The 23693-nt window shown below is 44.9% G+C and overlaps 1 protein-coding gene and 1 long non-coding RNA gene across 6 annotated transcripts in view; one reads left to right on the forward strand and one right to left on the reverse strand.

Annotated features, from left to right (window-relative positions):
* The window catches only part of LOC120401005, a 26491-nt gene extending 18093 nt beyond the window's left edge, over nt 1-8398 (reverse strand). For 2 of the 3 annotated variants that reach the window (XR_005596223.1, XR_005596222.1), the window contains exons 1-2: nt 7897-8398; nt 6063-6111 (exon numbers count right to left, since the gene is read on the reverse strand). This is a non-coding gene — a long non-coding RNA (uncharacterized LOC120401005). Of the gene's footprint in view, nt 1-3398; nt 3495-6062; nt 6112-7896 lie in introns of all 3 variants that reach the window. The other variant, XR_005596221.1, reaches the window with a different exon arrangement.
* A 352-nt stretch (nt 8399-8750) lies between these two features.
* The window catches only part of CDK19 (cyclin dependent kinase 19), a 208481-nt gene continuing 193538 nt past the window's right edge, over nt 8751-23693 (forward strand). Inside the window, exon 1 of one of the 3 annotated variants that reach the window (XM_039529100.1) lies at nt 8751-9247. In XM_039529100.1, coding sequence (XP_039385034.1) covers nt 9120-9247 — 128 coding nt within the window. In that variant the 5' untranslated portion in view covers nt 8751-9119. The remainder of the gene's footprint in view (nt 9248-23693) is intronic. The other 2 variants (XM_039529102.1, XM_039529104.1) reach the window with 2 other exon arrangements.

Here is a 23693-nt window from a genome sequence, read left to right on the forward strand (position 1 = left end):
GGTGGTTTTGTGTGACATTTAGGCCACCTTTATACATTAACAGAAGGAAAAAGAAAAGAACAGTATTTTAAAAATATTAAAGCCATTTCACTTCTAACTGACTTAGAAAACATGGAAATAGACCCAGTTGAGACAGAAAGCATAGAGAAAATACCAATTTAGTAAAACTGAGAAACTTCTAAGAGCTGTGTATTACTAGTATATTCCTAGCATGAAAAAGCATTGGAAATAATATTGCCCCAGGCAAGGCAATTCTTCAATAGTCTTCCTTCCATTCCCATTGGCTGTCACTCAGAGATTCTCCATCTTGTGTAAAACTGCTTGTGCAGCTTCCGCTCTAGGAGTAAAGGGGAACAAAGAGGGTCCACTGCGGCTCATCTCTAGCTGCCCAAACCTATCTGTATTTATCCAAATGGATAACTTTTCTTCTTTTTCCCTGCCCTCATCAACTTGTCTCCAGTCAGACAAGCTAAGATGAACTCCTCTAAATATTTCCATTTTTATGGGAGAGCAGAAAATGCTAACTCATACCCCCACATCAGGAGTTGGAGGAGGAGGGGTTTTGTTGTGTTTTTTTTTTTTTGCACCAAGTGGGAATTGAACTTCTGAAAATCATCCTTATTGGCCCCAGGGCTGCGTTAATCCCAGGAACACTTAGCCTCATATGGTAAGGCTACAGCAAGGGTAGGTAACCCATGGCATGCGTGCTGAAGGCGGCACAAAAGCTGATTTTCAGTGGCACTCACTCTGCCTGGGTCCTGGCCACCAGTCTGGGGGGCTCTGCATTTTAAATTAAGCTTTTTAAATGTTTTAAAAACCTTATTTACTTTACATACAACAATAGTTTAGTTATATGTTATAGACTTTTAGAAAGACACCTTCTAAAAATGTTAAAATGTTTTACTGGCACACAAAACCTTAAATTAGAGTGAATAAATGAAGACTCGGCACCAGGGCCGGCTTTAGGAAGTGCGGGGCCCAATTCGAACATTTTTGGCGGGGCCCCGGCAGGGATGACTAAAAAAAAAAAAACATGTAAAAAAAAGCCTTTCATTTCTTAGCAACCGGTTCCCTGTAAAAAGTTCTGCTTTAAGGGATGTGCCACAGTATGTATTTTTTGTACCAATAGGGTTACCATACGTCCGTATTTTAAAAAATTCCTCCCGGATGGCGATTTAAGAACCAAAAAGCTGGACATGTCTGGGAAAATACAGATGTACGTTAACCAGACCTAAAGTTCTTTTTTAAAAAGATGAGCCTGAACTAGAACTGAGCTCCGTTTCATGTGTGTGGATCCCTGCCACTCCCTGGGGGTGTGCTAGGGTGTCCAGATGTCATAGGGACAGTCCCGATTTGGGGTTCTTTTTCTTATATAGGCTCCTGTTACCCCCCACCCCTGTTCCAATTTTTCACATTTGCTCTCTGGACACCCTAGGGTGTGCCCATGTGTGGGTCCCAGCTGCTCCCTGCCCCCCCTCATTGAAGCAGGGTTACTGCCCTGGGAACTGCAGGGCAGCAGTGGACATGGGGCTGGCTGGAGGCAGGGCAGGGGCTGACTGGAGGTAGGGTCTGGCTGCAAGCAGGGCAAGGGGTGTGGGGCTGGCTGGAGGCAGGGGTGTGTGGGGTGGGCTGACTGGCTTCAGGTAGGGCTGCAGGGGGGTGTGGCAAGGGGTTGGCAGCGCTGGACACAGAGGAGTGCGGGACTGGCTGGCTTCAGGCAGGGCGTGCAGGGGTTGTCTGGAGACAGGGCAGGAGGTGCAGGGCTGGTGCGGGCTGGGGCTGGCTGCAGGCAGGGCAGGGAGTGCGGCGCTGGGTGCAGGCAGGGGTGCGGTACAGGGGTACCACCCACCCTGTACGGTAAGTGCCTCCTCCTCCTCCCCACCAGGGTAGCAGCAGCAGCAGCCCGGGGGCTATTTAAAGGGCCTGGGGCTCCCCTGCTTCTGCCCCGGCCCTTTAAATAGCCACGGAGCCTTGGCAAAGCAGTGGGGTTCCAGGGGCTATTTAAAGGGCTGGGGCAGTAGAAGCAAGGGGAGCCCCAGACTTTTTAAATAGCCCCCAGAGCTCTAGCAGTGGGGCTCTGGTGGCAATTTAAAGGGCCTGAGGCTCCAGTCCCTGCTGGGAGCCCCAGGCCCTTTAAATTGCCCCCTGGGGAAGCTGGGCCACCCCGGTACAGCGCACTGTCAGGGCTTGTGTGCGGGGCCCTCTTAGGCGCGGGGCCCGATTCGGGGGAATTGGTTGAATTGGCCTAAAGCCGGCCCTGCTCGGCACACCACTTCTGAAAGGTTGCTGACCCCTGGGCTAGAGGTTGGTAGAAGCAGGAGAGCAATAGGAATTCACAGGCTTACCACAGTTATATAAAAACTCAGCTTAGTATCAGGTAGGACAGCCAGCATCATCATAGTACAACAGTTATCATGGCCACTTCCCTTTTTTTTTTTGGTGCTTCTCCTTGAGTTCTTAGGCATTAGGACACTCACATTTAAAGTGAGTTAACATACATTTCCTTACCTGTTACTTATACCCCAGGTTATTAAAACAAATTTAAAATATCACTTACTTTTCACTTCTTTTCTTTCTGTATCTTACTCAGTTTGGACAATGAAAAAAACTAGGCAGTTTCATTTCTATTTCTAATTGGCTTCATTTATTGATTCTAATGCACCACCACAATGCTGCCAAGGAATGGCTTAAATTAAAAAAAACTGCTTTAATTTAAATTAAAACTCTAATGAAAACACTTTTATTAATACTAAGTTTTGTAACAGTTTCCTCTCAAAACATGTTGGGCCAAACTGCCTGGTGAGCGTCCCTTTTAATCTGTAGACTACATTTGTAAAATGAGTGAACAGAGGTGAAGGTCCAGAGAAAGACTGAGCCAGCTCTGGAATGTTAATGCCTTTTCCATCAATTGTAGAGCTATTGCCTGAGAGAGCAGCCCTGTTACATGTAGGGCACTACTCAAAGTTACAGCTTTACTTAAGACTACCAGTAGGTGATCTGAAATGCTTTTAAAAATTGATTTATGATCCAAGTTCAACAGAATACATCTATATTAGGCTCACAAATTTCAAATGTAGTGTTATTAACTGAGCCTTTTTACCTGCCAGGACCTGAGGTAAAGATACTGGCTCTTCAAGAGTCCAGGAGATCACTTGCTTTAAGATTTTGTTGCAGGAAAACAATGCACCCAGATCTTAGGTCTTGGCAGCTAAGTAAAGAACTGATTTTTTTGTTTAAAAATTTGCAAGTAAATATAGTAGGTCTTCACGTAGCTTCTTAATGATTTGGAGTCTTAAACAGGTTCTTGGCTTTCTTAGACATTTTAATTCACCTTTTAAAAACTCTTACACTTTAAAAGTTTGAGTCTTGTCTGGTTCTAGCCTCATCTATTTAATTACCGGTATTTCAAAGGTGTGATTTTATTTCTGTTCCAACATTAAAGATTTTAAATCATTCCTCCTTTCACAGGGTTTCAGATACGATCAATTCTTTCCCTGAAGGGAATGGAAGGAAGTTAAGATACAAGGAGGGCCTTGAAAATGAATAGTTTCTTTGATGCAATAGGGAAAGGGGAACCAGTGTAGTGATGCAAAGAGGGGTGACAAGCTAGGGAAGTGATCTTTGCAGCAGCATCTGGAATGGATATAGCTAAGGCAAGCCCTCATTTGTCAAGGCCAGAGAAAAGGACATTGTGGTAACTAAGGCTATGTTTACACTGCAAATTACTTCGGTCTAATTTACATCACTCAGGGGTGTGAATAACATCCATGAGTGATGTAAGTTATATCAACCTAAACGCCGGTGTGGAAAGCGCTATGTCATCAGGGGAGCTTCTCCCACCAACATAGCTACCTCCTCTCATGGAGGCAGGAGTTATTAAGCCTACGGGAGAGCTCTCTTCTGTCGACTTAGAACGTCTTCATCAAAAGCGCTACAGCAGCACAGCTGCATCAGTGCAGCTGTGTCCATGGACGGCAGATAATGGGGGGGGGCCTAAGCCTCCTGAAACCTCCACTAATACTCCCTGCCACAGCCCTGTGGGGCTCCTCCGGACTGCTCTTAGTGCCAGTGGGCCAGTGCAGGTTCAGGGCTGGTCTGGGTGCCAGCTGGGGTGTGGGGCTGCGCTAGCAGGCTGACTGGTGAGAGCAGAGGGGAGGGGTAGGAAGGGGAGGAGGGGCCTTGGATGGAAGTGGCAGGGCAGGGGCCTAGCCTCCCTGAATGGGGGGTGCACACGCCACCCATGGCTGTGCCACTGTAGCTGCTGTAGTGTAGATATAGCCTGAGATAATGAGGTTCTTAATAATGAGATAATGAAAGTTTCAGTTGTGTGGGTGGATAGGAAAGATAGTATTTTAGAATTTTTTCTGCATAAGATTTGACCTAGATTGACACAACCATGATGTAAGGATTTAGAAAGAATGCAAAGTTGAATATTCTGGGTCTGAGAGACCGGGAGGATGGAGGTGTTGTACATTCCCTGAGAAAAGAGGGATTGGACGATTAGGAGATCTGTTTTGGCCATGCTGAATATAACCTAATGGCTGCGTATGCACAAGGAAATGTCAGAGACAGGCCGAGGCTTCAGTTTGGATAGAAAGAGACAGGTATAGAAAATAAGTGGATCTGTGCGCTCTCAGCATAGCGATGAGTTGAATTTGTATTTGCAGATTAGTTTATGCAGACATAAGGTATAGAGGGAAAAGAGAAGGGGATCCATAGTGAAGCCTTCTCCCCGCCCCCCCGCCCCCAGAATGTTGGAGTGGGGAGTCAAGAGGATCTTCTGAACAACATGCTGAAGAAGAGAATAGAGATGCAGGAGGAGGACCTGGCGAGGACTGAGTCATGGAAGCCAAGGGAGAATAAGAAATCAAAAGAGTACCATCAGTGGTGTCAAAGACAGCTGACATGTTGAGGTGAGTGAAGGTGGAGTACTGGTTCTGAGTTTAAAAGCTTTAGTGAGGCATTTCATTGGAGTGCAAGGGGTAGAGGCTAGATTGGAAAGGGTCTAGGATGGATTTGGAGAGAAATTCCAGACAGCTATTATAGACAGTACATTTAATGAGGCAACAGATAAAAGAGAGAGGGATGTCAGTTGGAGAGAAAAGTGGGTCAAGGGTGGGATGATTTAAGATGGGAGAGACTGAAGCATGCTTGTATTATGAGGAGAGAGAACTGGGGAGGAGTGAGAGGTTAAGGAGAAGGATAAAGCAGGAGGTGGGATGGGGTCAATGAAGATGCTAGAGGATACAAGCAGACAAACTTCTGTATCAGTGACAGGGAAAAATTAGTTGTAGGAGGGGAAGGAAAGGTGAGAAAAAGGTGAAGGTCTTGTTGCATTTTTGTCAATTTTTCTCAGAAGAAACTGGTGAAATACTGTCAGAGAAAAGTGGAGGCAGGAGGAGGTGGGGAGTGTTTGGAAAGGGAAACAAAGATGATAAAAAAGACAGCTGGGATTTCAGATGGGAGATAAATTATGGTGGAGAAGTTGCAGTTGCTTAGTTAGGAAAATGACAGAAGTTTAGGATGGGGGAAAAATGTGAGAAATGGGAAACACTGAAGCATTATTTTGACCACAGAGGATAACTCTGCAGTGGTTTTATTTTTATTAACACTTCTGAAGTATGTAATTTTATTTAATTATATTGGTTAACATTGGATTGATACCTCTCATTGGGCTAAATAGCAATGTAGCAGCTCAAGATCAGGCCTTATGGATTTTCATTTACCAGTATCTGCAAATAAATCCCTGCTTAGGATAGCATCCACCATTAGAGAAGCTTGCAGAGTGAGAAGGCAGGCTATCAGATAATTCTGATTCACAAGTACTTGGAGCTATGGCAGAAGGAAAGCTGACTCACCTACCTTTCTAAAAAAAAAATTATCACGTTAAAATAATTATGGTCACCCTTTGCCACTTCAGATACAAGCTTCTTGTCATGACTTTTATAGCCCATTATGATTTCCCGGCCATACCAATCAGATGCAGGATTTGAATCCAAACACTAACCACTATACAAAATTTGATTTAGAGGTTCCAATTAAGTCAAATTTCTTCTACTTACCTTAGCCCCAAACACTAAGTCATGGAGGCCTCCAAACAAGGGAAAGAAGCTTGAAAATAAGCAGAACAACATTTCAAAAATTAATAAAGTATTTAAAATATTTGAGATCTCGAAGTAATTTACTCTCTAGAATTTCAACACTTAGTCTTCATGATGTCTGTTTGAGGATTCCTTTGTAGGCCCAATATATTTAGGACTGATATTGGCCTGGGTATGAAGTTACGTTTTCACATTGTTTAGAATTAATTGACATTACAAAAACACCAAAAAGCCCACATCAAGACTCGGGTCCATCTCTTGCTACATGAGTAATAAGAAATCTGTCCCTGACCAGTGAACTCAGTCTTTGTTTATAATAAGCAGCAACAAGTAGAATAATTGAACAAAGGATATTTCTGGGATGATAAGGTAAAAGTAAAACAAGCATGTTTTGCATATTAGCCAATAGTTTGAATTTACCACTGGCCATGCCTAGCCAACGTCACCTAACTGTCAGTGTTTGTAGGTGTCATGGCAGAAGTGAGTTGAGGATAAGGAGGTAGTTTTATGGATTTGATGGGGAGTTTTTTCCATGCATAATGGGAGAATTGATGATAGAGGTTGACATTGTTGACAGAGCAAAGTCCTTATGGCACTGATTTTCAGTTAAAAAATAAAGCCAAAATGGGGTCTCCTTTTAAAAAACATGGCTATATGTGGCCATATACCACTAATCTTCTGAGAACAGCTTGAGACATGGTGGTGCTGTTGGACCCAGATTCAACCTAAAACCTAGGATAAAACCCAGTTCAGAACATTTCAAACCATCCCTAGTTTCAGCCTGAAATGATAAATTTATAGTAAATATCAATTTCAAAATAGAATTGGGAATTGAGAATATGTCTACCTTATAGAGCCTATATCGGTATAACTAGTGCCCTACCAAATTCACGGTGCATTTTGGTCAATTTCATGGTCATAGGATTTAAAAAATAATAAATTTCTTAATTTCAGATATTTAAATCTGAAATTTCATGGTGTTGTTATTGTAGGTATCCTGATGCAAAAAGGGATAGTGGGAGTGGGGTCACAGGGTTATTGTAGGGGGATCATGAACTTCTGCGCTGTCGCTGGCCGTGGCATTGCCGTCCGAGCTTGGTGGCCAGAGAGCAGCAGCTGCTATCCAGAAGCCCAGCTCAGAAGGCAATGCCACTGCCAGCAGCAGTGCAAAAGTAAGGATGGCATGGTATGGTATTGCTACCCTTACTTCTGTGCTGCTGGCTTCAGAGCTGGGTACCCAGCCAGCAGCCACCGCTGTCTAGCTACCCAGCTTTGAAGGCAGTTCAGAAGTAAGAATGGCAATACCATGACCCTCCTACAATAACCTTGCAATCCCGTGCAACCGGCTTTTGGGTCAGGACTCTCAGTTTGAGAAACACTTGTCTCCCCTGTGAAATCTTTATTGTATAGGGTAAAAGCACACAAAAGACCAGATTGAATTGTCGGTGATGGATTTTTCATGGACAAGAATTTGGTAGGGCCCTAGGTATAACTATGCTAGCATAGCTCTGTTGTGTAGATGCAGCCTATAACAACAGATTTGTTGTAGGAACACTGCGTCCCTGAATGACACTGGTTATTTCGACAGACGCCATCTTCTGTCAACATAGTTGTGCCTACACTGGGGTTTTTGTCAGCATAGCTATGGCTATCAGGGGTGTATTTTTTTCACACCCCTAACTGAAGTACTATTCCCACGCAACTTAAATGTACACCAAGCCTAGGACAGAAGGATGTAACCCTTCTCTTGATAATCATGGTTAAGACTGATTTATGACTAGATGTTTCCTCTTACAGTGTAGTAGCCTCCTGGGGATGTTGTCAGGGCGATAGTGAATCAGGCGTGCGCATGGTGTCTCTCACTCCCACCGCCATGGGCTGGCCGGCAATATAGGTTCACCTTTGTGCAACGACTTCTGGGCAAGCCTTTGGTTTTGCAACACTCCCTGAAGCCATGGTTGTGCCCTAGCGCAATGCAGGATTTAAGTGGACACCGTCAGATCTCTTGCCCGATAGGGAAGGAAACCAAAGCGCTACCCTCTTCTGCCCGCACCTTATTGGGGGCCGAGGGTGACAGATCCCCTCGCTGTGCTGCGAAGCGGCACGTGGGGGAGGCTGTACCCAAGGAGGGGCAGCTCTCTCCGCCTCTGACCCCTCGGGGGAGGGACAGCTGGAACCCCCAGCTCCACCCCCTCTCCGGCCGCTCCGAGCCGTCACCGATCCTCCAGGCAACGCCACCCTGCGGGGCACGAGGCCGAGCCGTGGGCGGCAACGCAACAGACTGCAGCTCCTGCTCCGCGCTGCCCCGGCCCCCGACCGCTCTGTCCATGGACAGCTCCGCCCCAACAGCGCGTGCCAGGGCCGCTGACTGACAAGCAGGACAGACACTCCCGCCTACGGCCGTGGCCCAGCAGCGAATGGGCGGGATTAGCCTTGGCCAATCGGGAAGAACAGTGAGGGGGAGGGCGGGGCCACCGTTTGAGTGGCAGCTCAGGAAATAAACAAGTTCCAGGCAGCACCAGCGTCCCTCCCCTCCCCCCATAGCCGAAGGGTTGAGGCGGCAGCTGCGGCGCAGGTATGGCGCACGGTCTCCCTGCGACCCCCCCACCCTATGCAGCCGCTGCTCCCCCTTCAGCCAGGCAAAGTGAAGAGTCAGCAACTTCCCAGCGCCCGCTGAAACGCTCAGCAGCCCAGGGAGCGCAGAGCGCAGGCGCTGACAAGGACTGGGTGTTACGGGGCATGCTGGGAAATGTAGTTCGCACACTGCTGCCTGCCGACGGGGGCCCTTGGACCCCAGCCGTCAGCTGCACTACCAGTCCCAGAATGCCCTGCGCGACGCTGCGAGCCGCCCCTGTTGAAGCGGGTGGCGGCGGAGGGGACCAAAAAAAACAAAACACAAACAAACACAAAAAAACAAAAAACCACACCGCAACCCCAAACGAGGAAATGGTGCAGGGAGGGGGTTCCCGGCGCTGGGGGCGCTGATCCCGCCGCGCCCCCCTCCCCCATGGGTGAGCCATGGACTACGAGTTCAAATCCAAGCTGGCGGCCGAGCGCGAGCGGGTGGAGGATCTGTTCGAGTACGAGGGCTGCAAAGTGGGGAGAGGCACCTACGGGCACGTCTACAAAGCGCGGCGCAAGGACGGGTAAGAGGGGAGGCGGCGCTGGTGCGCGGCGGGGGCTCCTGGCTCGGTTCCCCGGCTCCCTTGGGGCGATTGGGAGCCGGGGGCGGCAGCGGTGCTGTAAGTCCCTGCGTGTGTCCCCCGTTCCCCTGATGCCCGGCCGCAGGCTCCTGGGGCACCATCTCGACCGTGCAGCTTCGCGCCGGGGGGCGGGGGAGGCTGTGGTTGTCTGTGGCCCCTGGGGGCAGGGGTTGGCGGTGACAGCGGGGCTGGCTGCCGCGCCCCCTGCCAGTGGGAATGCCCAGAAACCCCCCCAACACACACACATACACTGGGGAGCGCGGCTTGGGGGGAAGGGGCAGTTGTAGGGCGAGCCCGGGTGTGAAGGGGGAGCTGGCCATGACTCCCTGTGTGTGTGTGGGGGGGGGGGTAGGACAAGCGGGGTGTGAAGGTGCGGTTGGTTGTGGGGGGGGCAGTGAGAGGGAGAGAGACAGGGTATGAAGGTTGTGGGGCAGTGGGAGGGAAGAAGGGAGAGGATAGTCCTGGGGTGAAGGTGGGGTTTGATTGTGGGGGGAAGCCCTGGTGTGAAAGTGGGGAGCGTGTGTGTTGGGGGAGATTGGGGACATCCCTTGGGCATGTGTGTGGTGGTAGAAGGGAGAGTCAGGGTTTGGGGTAAGGGCTTGAGGATAACCTGTGGTAGCCTTGGTGGTAAAGTGTGTGTGTGTATCTCAGTGGCCCTTTCTCCCTGCAGAAGATGGGCACCAGCAATTTTCCTCCCCATTCTCCACCCAGTAACTTTACTGTTTCACTTGAAGTCATGAAGGATGGTGAGGCAAAGGAAAAAATAGGCTAAAGAACCTAACTCTTGAAAAAGTTTTGTAAACTTTGTACTAAAGTGACTTCAAGTGAAACAGTAAAGTTACTGGGTGGAGAATGGGGAGGAAAATTGCTGGTGCCCATCTTCTGCAGGGAGAAAGGGCCACTGAGATACTAAAGTACAAAGTCCAGCTTTCAAAAAATGTATTTACCAAACATGACTTTGTGTGGAGGTGGTGGTGGGGAGATGCAGGTGCAACTCCACTGACTGGTACATCTGGGCTTCATATAGCTCATAAATGTGCTAATTAAGCACTTATGTTTAGGGCCCCAAGCAGGCCCTGAGTATTTTAGCAAAAATAGACAAAACTAACAAACAATGGCCTTCCACACAAATAAACCAAATTAAAGCGTATTCTGAGTATATTGATGCTAGCCCAGTGTGTTCTTAGTGGAGGTCTCTCTCAAGTGGTGCTTCAAATATCTTATTTTGTTTTTGAATAAATGTTTTCATCCCCAACCCCAGAATTGTTAAGGCTGTGCAATTTGTTAGCTGCTCAGTAATTTGGTGGTGGTTAGTGTCCCTTATGCATTTTGTGATACACTTAATAGCACAGTCTAGTAAAAATTGAGTGAGGTGGTGCTAAAAAGTTAGGTTTTCTTGTTGTCCTAGTGAGGTAAATCAGTATGACTACTGTGTGAGGTTTTTAAATATGGAAAATCCTCTAGGGGTATTGTGTGCTACCTGAAGCATTGTCACCTCCAGAGTTCATCAAAATTATTTTTAAAATCCAAAAGAATGACCAGTTGTGCTTGCTTCGACTTTTTCAGTCTCTACTATGTAGAACTTTACTATAGTTTTTAATAAGTCTGGTAATTATTAGATGTGTATGACTTCATAGTAGCTGCTGGCTAGGCCCAGAATGAGATGTGCTGCTTTCCTTCCTATGATGCTGCACAGGTCGGATGGTAGTGCCCTATCCAGCTGTTACAATTCCTTGCTTGTCTCATTTAATTCTATTGCAATTTTGCGATTAAAACTTAACTATATCTTAAGGTTTTAAAAAAATCAAATGTTGATCTGTACTTCACCCAGCATGTATATTTACTGGAGAATATAATAATTCCAAACACCTCTCATTCAAATCAGTCAGACCTATAGAAACATAGGATAGTGTTCAGTGTTTTTTTTTAAACAGAACTATTATGTACTCCTTATGAGTGTGTGTAAGGGTGCATTTACAGAGATGCTCTGTACATATTTAGTTTTTAAAGACACTTGTAAGTTCTTATCTTTCCAAAGACTAAATCTATGTAGACTTCCATCAGTATAGTCAAGTGGAGTTTTGGAAAAGCAAAAGGATGTTAAAAATACAAATTTATTATCATTTAAATTTCATTATTGCTATACAAAGGAATGATTGTGAACAGTGGTTAGAGTTCTGTCCAGTGCAGTGCTGCAGAGGGCAGTCAGTATTGGGTTCAGTTTAAACACATTCCTCTGTGATCTCCTGGTACAGGTAAATTGCTTGTTAGAGTAATCTAAATTTGCAAGACACATTAAGGCTACGTCTACACTACAGAGCTTACAGTGACACCAATGCAGCTGCGCCACTATAAGATCTTTCGTGTAGCTGCTTTGTGCAGACATCAGTGGGAGAAGCTCTCCTACTGACATAGAGCTGTGCACACTGCCAGTTACGGTGGCAAAACTTGTGTCTTGCGGGGTAATGGTGTTTTGTTCACACCCCTGAGTGGAGCGGTATAAGTTTTGCCAACATAAATGGTAGTAGACATGGCCTAAGTTAATAGGGTATAATACTGAGGCTAGACTAATAGTTGAGAGACAGAGGACTGGTCCAAATACAGGACTGGGAGTCAGGAAATCTGATTCCAGCTCCAAAGCTGACTGCTGTAGCCTTCAGCATAAAGTCTAGTTAACTTCAAAAAGAGAATTTAAAGGAGTTCCAGGTACTCCAGGTGACCCTGAGATCCCCTGATAATTTTGGTGATTTTACAATTACATTTTCCTTTTTTATGACTCTTCTCATCCTTGTTACTGCGTGAAAGATCTTTGAAAACAATAAGAAATAATAGTTAAAATGGCTATAAAATGACAGCTCTGTGAAACACATCATGTAAACTGAAAACATCTCTATTATAGTAATCCTTGGAGTTACTTATAAGAATTGGTTTCCCCCTCCCCCAAAGTATAATTTTTCTGTCTTAAACTTAAAAGTTGATTGCACACCTTCAGTTTTTCCATTTGTAAAATGGGGATATTGCTCATATACTGTAAATGGGTGTTGGAAGGATTATAAGGGACTTGTACCTAAAGCCATTAAAATGTTAGAAATGTTGGCAGGAAATAAAAATGAGATTGAACTTGGAACAATGGTAGCTAATACATCTGTGTGAGAAATGATCCAAAAACTACACTGGACATGAGAGAGAGGAACTGGAAAGAGGTGATGATGAAAAGGACTTAAAGGTGATAGTGGACAGTAATATGATGCCAGAAATGCCAGTATCACTTCTGGGCTGCATTTACAGAAGCTTCACTTCATGGAGCATGGAGGTGATTGTTAACCCTTTCTGTATGGTACTGGTCAGTGAGTCCACAACAGGATTGTGTTGTACAGTTTTAAGGTACCTCAGTACTAGAGATGTCAGCAGATGATCAAAGGTAATTTGAAGAGCAACCAAAATGACTAAGGGGCTGGAGTGACTGATTTATGGACAAAACTAAGTAAAATATCTTCATAGAGAGAATGTACTCATTGCAACTAGATGTATAGTCCTCTTGTCTAGCTACAGAAGGAGGGGTCTCCTTAAGGACGTGTGAGGAGGGGGAAGGGGAACTCCACTGAACAAAGTGGATGGTGCAAAGGGAAATGGCAGGTCCAGGTAGGTGGAAACCCTAGCCTTACATGTGCCTTGGGTGATGTGGGATTTATATCCTGCGTACTGCAGAAGGAATGTTTTCTATCTCAGACCAGCAACAGGCGGTCTGTGCCCATACTCATTACAGAAGAAAGATGGTTCAAGGGTAAACAGGAGTTGGAACAGATTTTTGTGGGAGGCATCCCCTAAGGAAGTTGGGGGAAAGGGGCTTGGGACTCTTATCATCTGGGTGTGAGAATCCCCAGGGTTTGAACAGCTGTGTTCCCTCAGTTCTCCAATCTGAGGTGCTGGGACAGTGACCACTCCGGGCCTGATCTCACTATCGCTTCAGCATGCAAATTACTCCCAGCTATACTGCAAGGGTGCTACAGCCAGCCACCCTTGAATTACACTGCAAAGGAACACCTGCAAATTTCCAGACCCAGACTTCCCCCAGAAATGTGTGTTGTGTACTGCTGAGCCCTCTCCTGGACAATACAAGTGCCTATAAAGACTATCATTTTTTTAATAGAAAATGATATGCATAAATCCTGTTGTTATAAATGGAGTTTCCCAAACACTTCAGTCCAAGCACACTGGTTTAGATAAAACAATGAAACAAGTTTACTAAATATAAGAAGATAGATTTTAAGTTATTACAAATAAAGAGGCATATAAGTCAGAATTGGTTACAAAGAAATAAAAGGTAAAACTCAACTAACGCCTAATCTAACAAGCTAAGTGCATTCAAAGCAAAAATCTCTCAGTACATGTTCTAGCAGTCTTACTGGCTGAATTCCTTTCTGCCAGGATCCCTCCCCAGTCCAGTGATGTTTCCTTTGTCCTTCAGGTGTTGTCCATGCCATGAGTAGAGATGAAGGGAGAGATGATTTGGGGCATCTGTTCTCCATTATTTATACTTTTTGAGATGAGGTTCAGGAGACAGAAGGTCTGGGGGTATAGGAACATCCAGCTGTTTCTTTGCCAAAATGTAGATTTCTTTCACACCCCCTTTTTCCTGGCAAAGAATGGCCTCTTAACCAGGTGATAATTCATTTGATTTTGTTGACCCCTGGCAGAGGCATCAGTTTGCCTTTTGCCTTTTAGGAACTGGTTTGTTCCTGCTTTTCTAAACTTGGAACATGTCTCAGTAATGTTATACAGTAGTATCTTATAAGTGGACATACAATGTTGCCACATATTTTACTAAAACAATGATGATAGCAAATCATGAGTTTTCAAATGATACCTTACAAGGAATACTTTGTAGAAAATTTATCATAGTCTTGTAAAAATGTTTTAACACATTGTAAGAAGTTTAGGCCATACCATATTTTGTATTAAATTCAGATATCATTTTAAACAGGTTTATTTAGAAAAGAAAAACATATTGTAATTTAAATAATTAAAAAATCCAATTTAAATAAAAAATAATTTTATTTTTTCAAAAAATCATTGATTTTTATCCACGTTGTGACTTGCCTAGGGTTGCCAACTTCCTAATTGCACAAAACTGAACACCCCTCCCCTCCCAGGTCCCACTCTCCACTCCAGCCTCTCTCCCTCTGTTGCTTGTCCTCCCCCACCCTCACTCACTTTCACTGGGCTGGGGGAGGCGGTTGGGATGTGGGAGGGGTGAGGTCTCCAGCTGTGGGTGTGGGCTCTGGGGTAGGGCCAGAAATGAGGGGTTCAGGGTGCAGCAGGGAGCTCTGGGTTGGGGTGTGGGCTCCGGGACAGGGCTCAGGGCTGGGGCAGGAGGTTGGGTTGCAGGCTCTGGGAGCCCGTTTGGGTATGGGAGAGGGTTCCGACCTGGGGTAGGGGGTTGGGATGTGGGTGGGCATGCGGGGTGCAGCGTCTGAGAGGGAGTTAGGGTGCAGGAGGGGGTTCCGACCTGGGGCAGGGGGTTTGGGGTGCGGGCTCTGGCCGGGTGGCGCTCCCTGCCTGCCCTGCCCTGCCTCTCCTCGCCGCTCCCGGAAGTGGCCAGCATGTCCGGCCCCTAGGCGGAGGCACGGCCAGGCGGCTCTTTACAATGTACGCTGCAGGTGCCGCCCCTGCAGCTAGGGTGACCAGACAGCAAGTATGAAAAATCAGGACAGGGTGGGGGTAATAGACGTCTTTAGAAGACAAAGCCCCGAATATTGGGACTGTCCCTATAAAATCGGGGCATCTGGTCACCCTACCTGCAGCTCACATTGGCTGTGGTTTCCAGACAATAGTACCTGCGGGGAGTGGCGCTCAGGGTGGGGGCAGTATGGGGAACTTCCCTGATGGCACCTGGACCTAGGGGCCAGAGGGGCATGCTGGTCACTTCTGGGAGCTGTGCGGTGCCAGGGCAAGCAGGGAGTCTACCTTAGCCCTGCTGCACCACTGACTGGACTTTTAACGGCCGGGTCAGCAGTGCTGACTAGAGCCGTCAGGGTCCCATTTCAAGCGGGCGTTTTGGTAAAAAACTGGACACCTGGCAACCCTAGACTTGTCTAATGTCATACCACAAGTTACAGAAGAGCTGGGAATGAATTCAGACTGCACAACTCACTCACATACTCAGTGGCTTGTGCTGCTTGTCTTCTGAGGTGTTGAATGTGCAATGCCATGTACTTTATCTTAGTAAATTTCTTGTGTTGCTGCACAAAGTATATTAGTTGACTTAGCATGGTAAGTGTGGAGCACTACTGTTGGTTTCTTAGCCTGAAGCAGAACCTGAAATTTTGTCACTATAGTTTGTGTAATTAAAAAGAAAAAGCAACACATCAAAATAAAATGAATTTGTAGAACTTAGTAGTTGCAAAACGCACTGAAAAACCATGAAATAGGAATTAGGTAGTTAGTGTTGTCATGATTGACAGCTGTGAATGAAATGACTTGACATAGCTGGAGATGATGATACAGCTCTACTTTCCAGCAGAACAAAGTGAATGGTGATGGACACTTGCTGCTCTTTCCTTAAGACACTCATGTGCAGAGTTTTTCAGAGATCTATCATGCCTCCCCCTTCTTCAATGTCTGAGACCTCTTAAAGACATGAGATGCTCTGGGCTCTGTTGCCCACACTATGCAAATAGCACACCATTATATATGGGTGAAGGGTTTTTGTAAGGGGAGTAGAGAAAACTGGATTGATTGCATAAGAGGACCAATTTTCATAACCTAATGAGGAAAAACTGGCAAGATTTAGTGATTGACTTACTGAAGAGAGAGAATGGGGGCCCACAAGGAATGGATAAGTTGCCATTCCATTGCACAAGGAGGACAGTGGATGTTAGAGAGGGGAGAAAGAAAAGAGTGTTTGGGAGGAAAAATGAGTTCATTTTTGCTGTGTTAAGTTTTAAACCTGTGACAGCTGGATATCAGGAAAGGTGTTCAAGAAGCAGGACTGACCTGGGTGTTGTCAGGAGTTGAATAGTCTTTCCATAACCTCACTCCCTTCCTCCCTCAATTATAACTCAGACACTGAATGGGAAAATGAATCACGTAAAGAAAAAACCATTGTAAACTTTGCTTTCTACTTCCCAAAGATGTATCTTCTCTTGACCTTGCTTGCTGGCATTCAGGAATTCAAATAAAACCTGCATTTTTTAATATCTCAGGTTTCACCTTGGATGAAACAAAGTAGTAATTGACCTAATTTTATAGTGTAGACAAGTCCTAAACCATCCTTATAAATTTACTTCTGGTTGTATCCCTACCTTTGATAGGTTAAAAGGGTACTATTAATGGCAATCTAATACATTTTTAAAATATATAGTAACTTTAGCTAATGCACCGGATCCTAAGTCCCTCTCCCAACTCCTGTGGTTTTAAAATGTCATCTTATTTTTTTTTAAACTTTTCTCTCAGGGGTGAATGGTGAAGTTGAGTATCTACAGCAGGGGTGGGCAAAGTTTTTGGGCTGAGGGCCACATCTGGGTGGGGAAATTGTATGCAGGGCCGGGGTAGGGGGTTGGGGTGCGGGAGGGAGTGCAGGGTGTGGGAGGGTGTGTGGTGTGCAGGAGGGGCTCAGGCAAGGGATTGGGGCAGAGGAGGGGTGTGGGGTGTATGAAGGGGCTCAGGGCAGGGGTGCAGGAGGTGTGCGGACTGCGGGAAGGGGCTCAGGGCAGGGGGTTGGAATGCACAGGGGTGCAGGGTGCAGCAGGGGGCTCAGGGCAGGGAGTTGGGGTGCAGGAGGGATGCGGTAGCGGGCTCAGGGCAGGGGGTTGGGGTGCAGGAGGGGTGCGGTAAGGGGCTCAGGGCAGGGGGTTGGGGTGCAGGAGTGGTGCGAGCGCAGGCAGGGGGCTTAGGTCAGGGAGTTGGGGGTGGGGTGCAGGAGGGGTTCAGGCTCCGGCCCGGTGCTGCTTACCTAAAGCAGCTCTGGGGTGGCAGTGGCGTGCACCGGGGCCAGGGCAGGCTTCCCGCATGCCTGTCCTGGCTCCACGCTGCGCCGCTCCAGGAAGCGCTGTTGCCCCGGGGGAAGGGGGGTGCAGGGCTCTGCGTGCGCTGCCCTTGCCGCGCCTCCAGGTACCTCCCCTGAAGCTCCCATCTACAAAGTGTTGTTAAATGAAAAGTAAACAAATTGAAAACTAAAGGTTTTAAAAGATTGGAGAAATAAACTTTGTGTTTCTAAAGATAATAAGCAAAATTTTCTCAGGCAAGGTCTTCACTACAGACTTGTATCAGTAAAACTACATTGCTCAGGGATGTGAAAATCCACACTCAAGCAATCTTAATTCTGCCCCATAGGGAAACCATGGGAGAAAAGTTTTAATATTTTTAAAAATCAGTTTAATCCATTATGGGACAACAAGCAGTTATATGATTCAGTTATATAATTTGGGATAATTGCAACATATTCTTTAATATTTTTATCCTAAATCGTAATATATACTCTTAACCTTAACTCCATATTAATGTAGCTTTTCATCTGGGCATTTAGGAATGAACGTAAAAGGATTTTAAATTGTGTACTGCACAAGTATAGTATCGTAGTCTTTTGATAGTGCATGATGATGATGCGTCAGTTGCATACATCAATAACAATTTCCAACTATAGCATGCTTAGTTATCTACCTTAATATGCTCGCTCTCTTTCTTGCATTCTCCCTTTTCATGCTGCTCTGACAGGTTGCATAGGCTGACAGACAAAGCAGAAATTGAGTTCTGAAAGTGGATCTACAGCTCATCATGTTGAAATACAGATACACTTTTATAAGAGATCTTATTTGATCAGCTTGAAAGTTGAGGAACTGCTTAATTCCAAGTACTTAGTTCTAAACTTTAGAGTCCAAAATACTGCTCATAAAAAGAGCAATGCTGGTGGATTTAGTAAAATAGTACCCTTTGCTTAACTGGTGCAGGCAAAGAACAAAGAGCTCAGATCAGCCTACATGTTCCGTGGTCAATAATTTGGCTTCAATGGTAAATAATAGGAATACTGCAAAGCACAACGTTGATATGATTCTAGTGTTTTGTTGTCCAGAATGCTAGTGTAATAGGCTAAAAATATTACTCTGGGTGTTGGTGTTTAGAATTTAGCACTTACTCTGAATGAGTAGTTCATGTAAATAGAATAGTTTTAGCTAATATTGGAGACTAATAATGGCATGTTACTGTGCATGAAGACTTGTGTTAACTGTGTATTAGATGGACTTTAGACCAGACTAGTGAATTATTTTTATACCTGTTCAGTTGGCTGTGCAATATAAACTAAACATGCTGCAATCAGGGGTACTGTAACTGCATTGCAAAAGACCTTAGTGTGATGTTCTTGAATCAAAGCTCTTGTTTTTCAAGAAGAATGAAGGAAAGTTACAGCCCTGGCTGAGTTCTTCCTTGTCATCTGACACCAGACTGCTGTCTTGGAACCAAGCTTAGGATCCTGTGTGCTTCATGCCTCATGAGTCTGAGTAGCATCTGAGGCTAGACTACAAGACAGACACTCTCCTGGGGTTACAGACTCCTGCCTAGTACCCATTCTTAGGATGTGGGGCCCAGTTGACCTAAGCCACAAGATCAGTGCCTAGTTAAGATCACAAGACCCCCAAGTCTCCCAATAGTGTAAGCATGCCCTCCCCAGAGCATCATCCTCTTGAGTGCTCTAGTGTCTAGTTTATGATTTAACTCATCAGACTACTTGACAGCTAAAGCAAGGGACATGCAGGCTTTGCAAAAGAATGTCTTAACTGTACACAGTTTCCTCACAGAAATGTACAAGAGTTAGCTCCCCTTTCCCTCTTACAGGCTTCTGGCATAGATGGTTATTTCATCTAATAAAGCATTAACCAGTCAGTAGTCTTGGTTGGTAGCCTCCGTTGTTCTGCTACGGCAAGGCTTTTCAATTGTTGATAGTCCTTGATGTTCCTGTTTCAGTTTCTTAGACATTGTCTATTTTCTGCCATATGTAGAAGATTTTAATCCACACAGAAGGTCATAGTCAGCAATAGGGTTCATTAACTCACATGGAATTCATAAATTTACATAGATTCCCCAAACTGTCAGTGCTAGTTTCAGTGTAAATAAAGCAGTTTCTGGAAATCCTTGATGCAAGAAGTCATATTAAGATCTTTTGCAATGCAATTATTTCTGATTCCACCATGTTCAGTTCAGAGTTGTCAGTTATTGTTCACTTTTCATATTGGATGCAGTCAGTATCCAGGATAACTGATTGTAAACTTCACTTGAACTTTTAGGAAAGGATGGGATCATAATCTGCTTACTAAGAACAATCTCGCAAGTATCTCTTTGAAATGGAGAAACCATTGGGCTTTTTGGTGCTAGTGCCATGAGACTCTTGGGTGTGAAGTTCCACTCTTGAATTAGTCTGATACCTGGTGATGACCAGGAGGGAACCCAGCAGTGGCTCAGAAGAAATGATATTGTAGTAACAGGACACTGAGCAGCAGCACTAGCTGGAGGAGCTCCTGCAGGATAAATGAGAGAAAGAAGGGTGTTACCACATGACAAAGATCTTGTCTATATTAGAGAATTTTGCAGGTCTGAAAAGAATTCCCCCCCCCCCCCTTTGAAATGCACCTTGTGACCCAAACTAGTGCTTCAGTGGATTGTCAGGGACTAAGTAATGTCCTTGTAGCTTTTGATGTTGTTTAAGGCTCAGTCATTAATTAGTCCTGACGAATTTGGCACCAGTCATTTGCTGGCACAATTGTTTGAAATAATCATCCAACCACAGGAGGAAGTGGAGTTACCAGTTTTTCTTTATACTGCCTCATCTAGCGAACATCCTAGAATTCCCTCTCTGCTCTTTGCGATATCCCGTCTCACATATTCCCTCCCCATCCCTTCACTAGTTCTCCTGGCTCACTCCATAAATGAGCAAAACAAGTGTGGTTTGCTGGCTGCAGGTCCCAGTCTGACAAACTATAGGTAGTCCAAATACTTCTTGACACCCATTCCTTGAACTTTACTGTCTGTTTCAATCTTCTAGTAATTTGACTTAGATAATATGAGCCTTATCAAAGGGAGGGTAGGTTTTACTGGAAACCTCAGATATTTTAATCATGACAGTTGCTGGTAGCTACATGCCTCCCATGGACCTACCTACATTCCCAAAGTCAAATTGCATGTATTTAGGGGTGAAGCCCCGATTTGATGTCTCAGACTTGCCATGACCTGCCTTCGAGAGCAGAGAGGTCCAAACTCTTTCCCATTCCCTTGGAGTCTTTGTTTCTCTTAGTGTTCCCTGTTTAACTTCTCCAAGTTTTTAGTTCTGGAGACATACATCCTTGAAGTTCTATTTAGTGCATCATATTTGGAGGCGTCAGACTCCTCTCAACCTTTATTTAAAAAAAACTCTGGTTGCTTGTTTAGAATAGCTTGTATTTTCAACTGTGTGTGATGCTTTCCTTATTAGATGGGGCATCTCTTGAGCTACTCTACTCTCCCCAACTCAGATGCTTGTGATGATATCTTTAAAGGCGGAAAAACTACTTGCTTTGTAGTTCTGTTTCTTTGAAGATATAATCTTGCAGAATTCTCTCTGTTGCCCAAGTCCGATCAGGAGCTCTCTTTTGAGGTTGTCTTTAGAGTTCTGCATTGTGAATGTTTTTCTTCAGCAAAAGGAACTGACAGTTGAGGGCACTAATGAGTTGTACAATTTGCAGTGCATGACTGAAATGTTTTGTTTAGGTGGGGTTGAGGACAGGGAAGGATGGGAGGTGGGATTTGCAGCTTTTCTAAACTCTTTAGGTTTGGGTGTTCCTGGCCAGTCTTTCTCTAGAGGTTTGAGATTAGAATCCTGAGAGTCTACTTCTCTGAGGAACTATCAAGGGAAATAATTATCCATTGTGCGATACCTTTTTGAAATTCCTTATAGAGAAAATATTCAATATGTTGGGAAGTAAATTGGGGTTTTCTTTCCCAAATTGAGAGGTACAGTACTGTCCATGTTTGGCAGTTTTCCATGCCCAAATACTTGTATTTAATAAAGTGAGGTTATTTTTTATTTATTCTGGAGGGCAGGGATTATTGTAATCTAGAATGAGAACTACACATGTAAGGGAAATTCTGGGTAGTTCTGATTTACTAACTTTTTTTTTTAAACCTTTGATAACTTCTTGACCCATTCCTTGCTTCAAGTAAAACTCCAGACAAGAATATGCTCTAAAAATTGTATACCTGTTGTCTATCGTCAAAACTTTTTTCTGTGTTCTACTTATGGTAACAAGTATGTAGCTTGGCTGCTGCTAAATAGTATGTTGTGAGGTTGGGAACACCCACAACCAACCTTTCAGATGCAACTGTGGAGGAGCTAGACATGCTGATGGCCCATTAAAGGGAATCCACGCTCCTAAGGATTATCCCAGGAACTGTATACAATGGAGACTTCTCACAGATAACACATAGGCAATGAAGACTGCTTGACATGTGTCATAGCAAAGGATCTTTCCAGCAAGCTGGAAGAAACTATAAAAGAGGGGAAGTGACGACATCACTTGGCCTCTCTCCCTCCACAACTCAACACCTGGAAACACATCTGGAGGACAAAGATTGAATGGAGGAAGGTGATTCTGGGCTGGAGGAGAGTTCCTGCCTGTGTATTGAAGAACTGTAACCTGCTTGTACTATCTATCAGGGTGAAACACTGCTTGATTCAAATCCTGTTTAGTTTATAGAATTTAGACTGCAATTTTTTTTTTATTTCTTAGGTTACCAGCTTTGATCTCTACGCTTACTACTTCACTTAAAATCTGTCTTTCTGTAGTTAATAAATATGTTTTATATTTTACCTAAAACAGTGTGTTTTGGTTGAAGTGCTTGGGAAATATGCTTAGGTTACAAAGGGTGGTGCACGTCCACTTTCCTTTATAGAAATGGTTAATTTAATTAACTTACACTGATACAAGTGCAAGGCGGTACAGTTCTGGGGTTCAGGACTGGGGAGATGGGGGGAATTGGCTGGAGCCTTTCTATAGTTGATTCATGAGTGGCTGGGAAAAGCATTTATGCAATGCAATTGGGTGTGTCCCTGCCTTTGGGTGTCTGTGTAAATTCAGTACCTGACAGAGGTTTGTGGCTTAACAAGAGCATCACAGTGTGAGAGGGAGCTGAGGTTGGTGGGACAGATGGCTCAGCAGTAACCCAGTTATAGGTTACACCTTGGGAACCTCATCACATTCACTTGCTTCTGAACTGGTCTTTTAAGGCTGTGCAGTTTCCTGCCTTATACTGTGATATTCCCAGCAATCCAGTCTGCCTAAAAGTCAGCGCCTGTGTTTTGCTTTCTCTCCAAGGGCTGTGATCAGCATGTCACCAGCAGTTATAAGTTACCACACAGCTCCTTCTAAGTAAGCATATTTATTCTTAAGGTAAAAGCTTTATAGAGAAAGCATATAAAACAATAAAAGAATCTACACACATGCTCAGAAGTACACCCCAGAATACATCCCCAGATCCAGCATAGGGCACTGGTAGGTATCAGTCCTTCAAACTCCACAACTGCGTTTTCCCTGTGATTACAAGTTCATGGCAGTCTTTAGATCAGAAACCAGAACAAAGGCCCCGAGTCATTTTAAGCTCAGGCTATTTAGCCAAAAGTCCTTTCTTTGTTAGTTGGTTACTGGATAGTCCAGTTTGAACCAGAATATGTGAGCCTTTCTGGGAGGTGGTACATCTCTGGAGGTTCTATAACCTGGGTGATTTGCCTTAATCATCTCTTACTGTTTTCACTTCCTAGAGAAGCTGTGGTAACCCTCCCCTATGGAGTGCATATATTCCCTGGCCCACAATGATACATAAACAATTCATACACTAAATACAATGTGATCTGGTCTCCCAAGTATATTGCAGGAATTTGCCATATTTGTCACATCCTCCACATCTGATAGTCTCCAAGCCAGAAACTCCCCCAAGGATCTTTGATTTTGATTGATCAGCAGATCGATAGAGTTGAGCATAATACATGCATAGCATTCCTGGCACTTGCGATAGTCCCAGAATTGAACTTTGGTTTCCCACGTGGCTATGTAGAGCAATAACATTGACACTCAGGTCAATCTCTGTGCTTTATTTTAAATTTTAAGTACAGCTTAACTTTATAATTGTTAAGATGGATCTTATTTAACTGTGAATTGTGTGGGTTACTTGTGCTGTTTGCAGATCAGAGTAATTGGGCTGAATTCATTAGCTGCAGCAGGGATGGATTTGGTCTAGTGCAGGGGTGGACAAATCTGGATATGGAAATTGTATGGTGGGCAATGAATGCTCACAAAATTGGGGGTTGGGGTGCGGGAGGGGTGAGGGCTCTGGCTGGGGGTGCGGTCTCTGGGGTGGGGCCAGAAAT

This window comes from Mauremys reevesii, linkage group 3, assembly GCF_016161935.1.
Source record: "Mauremys reevesii isolate NIE-2019 linkage group 3, ASM1616193v1, whole genome shotgun sequence".
Classification (NCBI taxonomy): domain Eukaryota; kingdom Metazoa; phylum Chordata; order Testudines; family Geoemydidae; genus Mauremys; species Mauremys reevesii.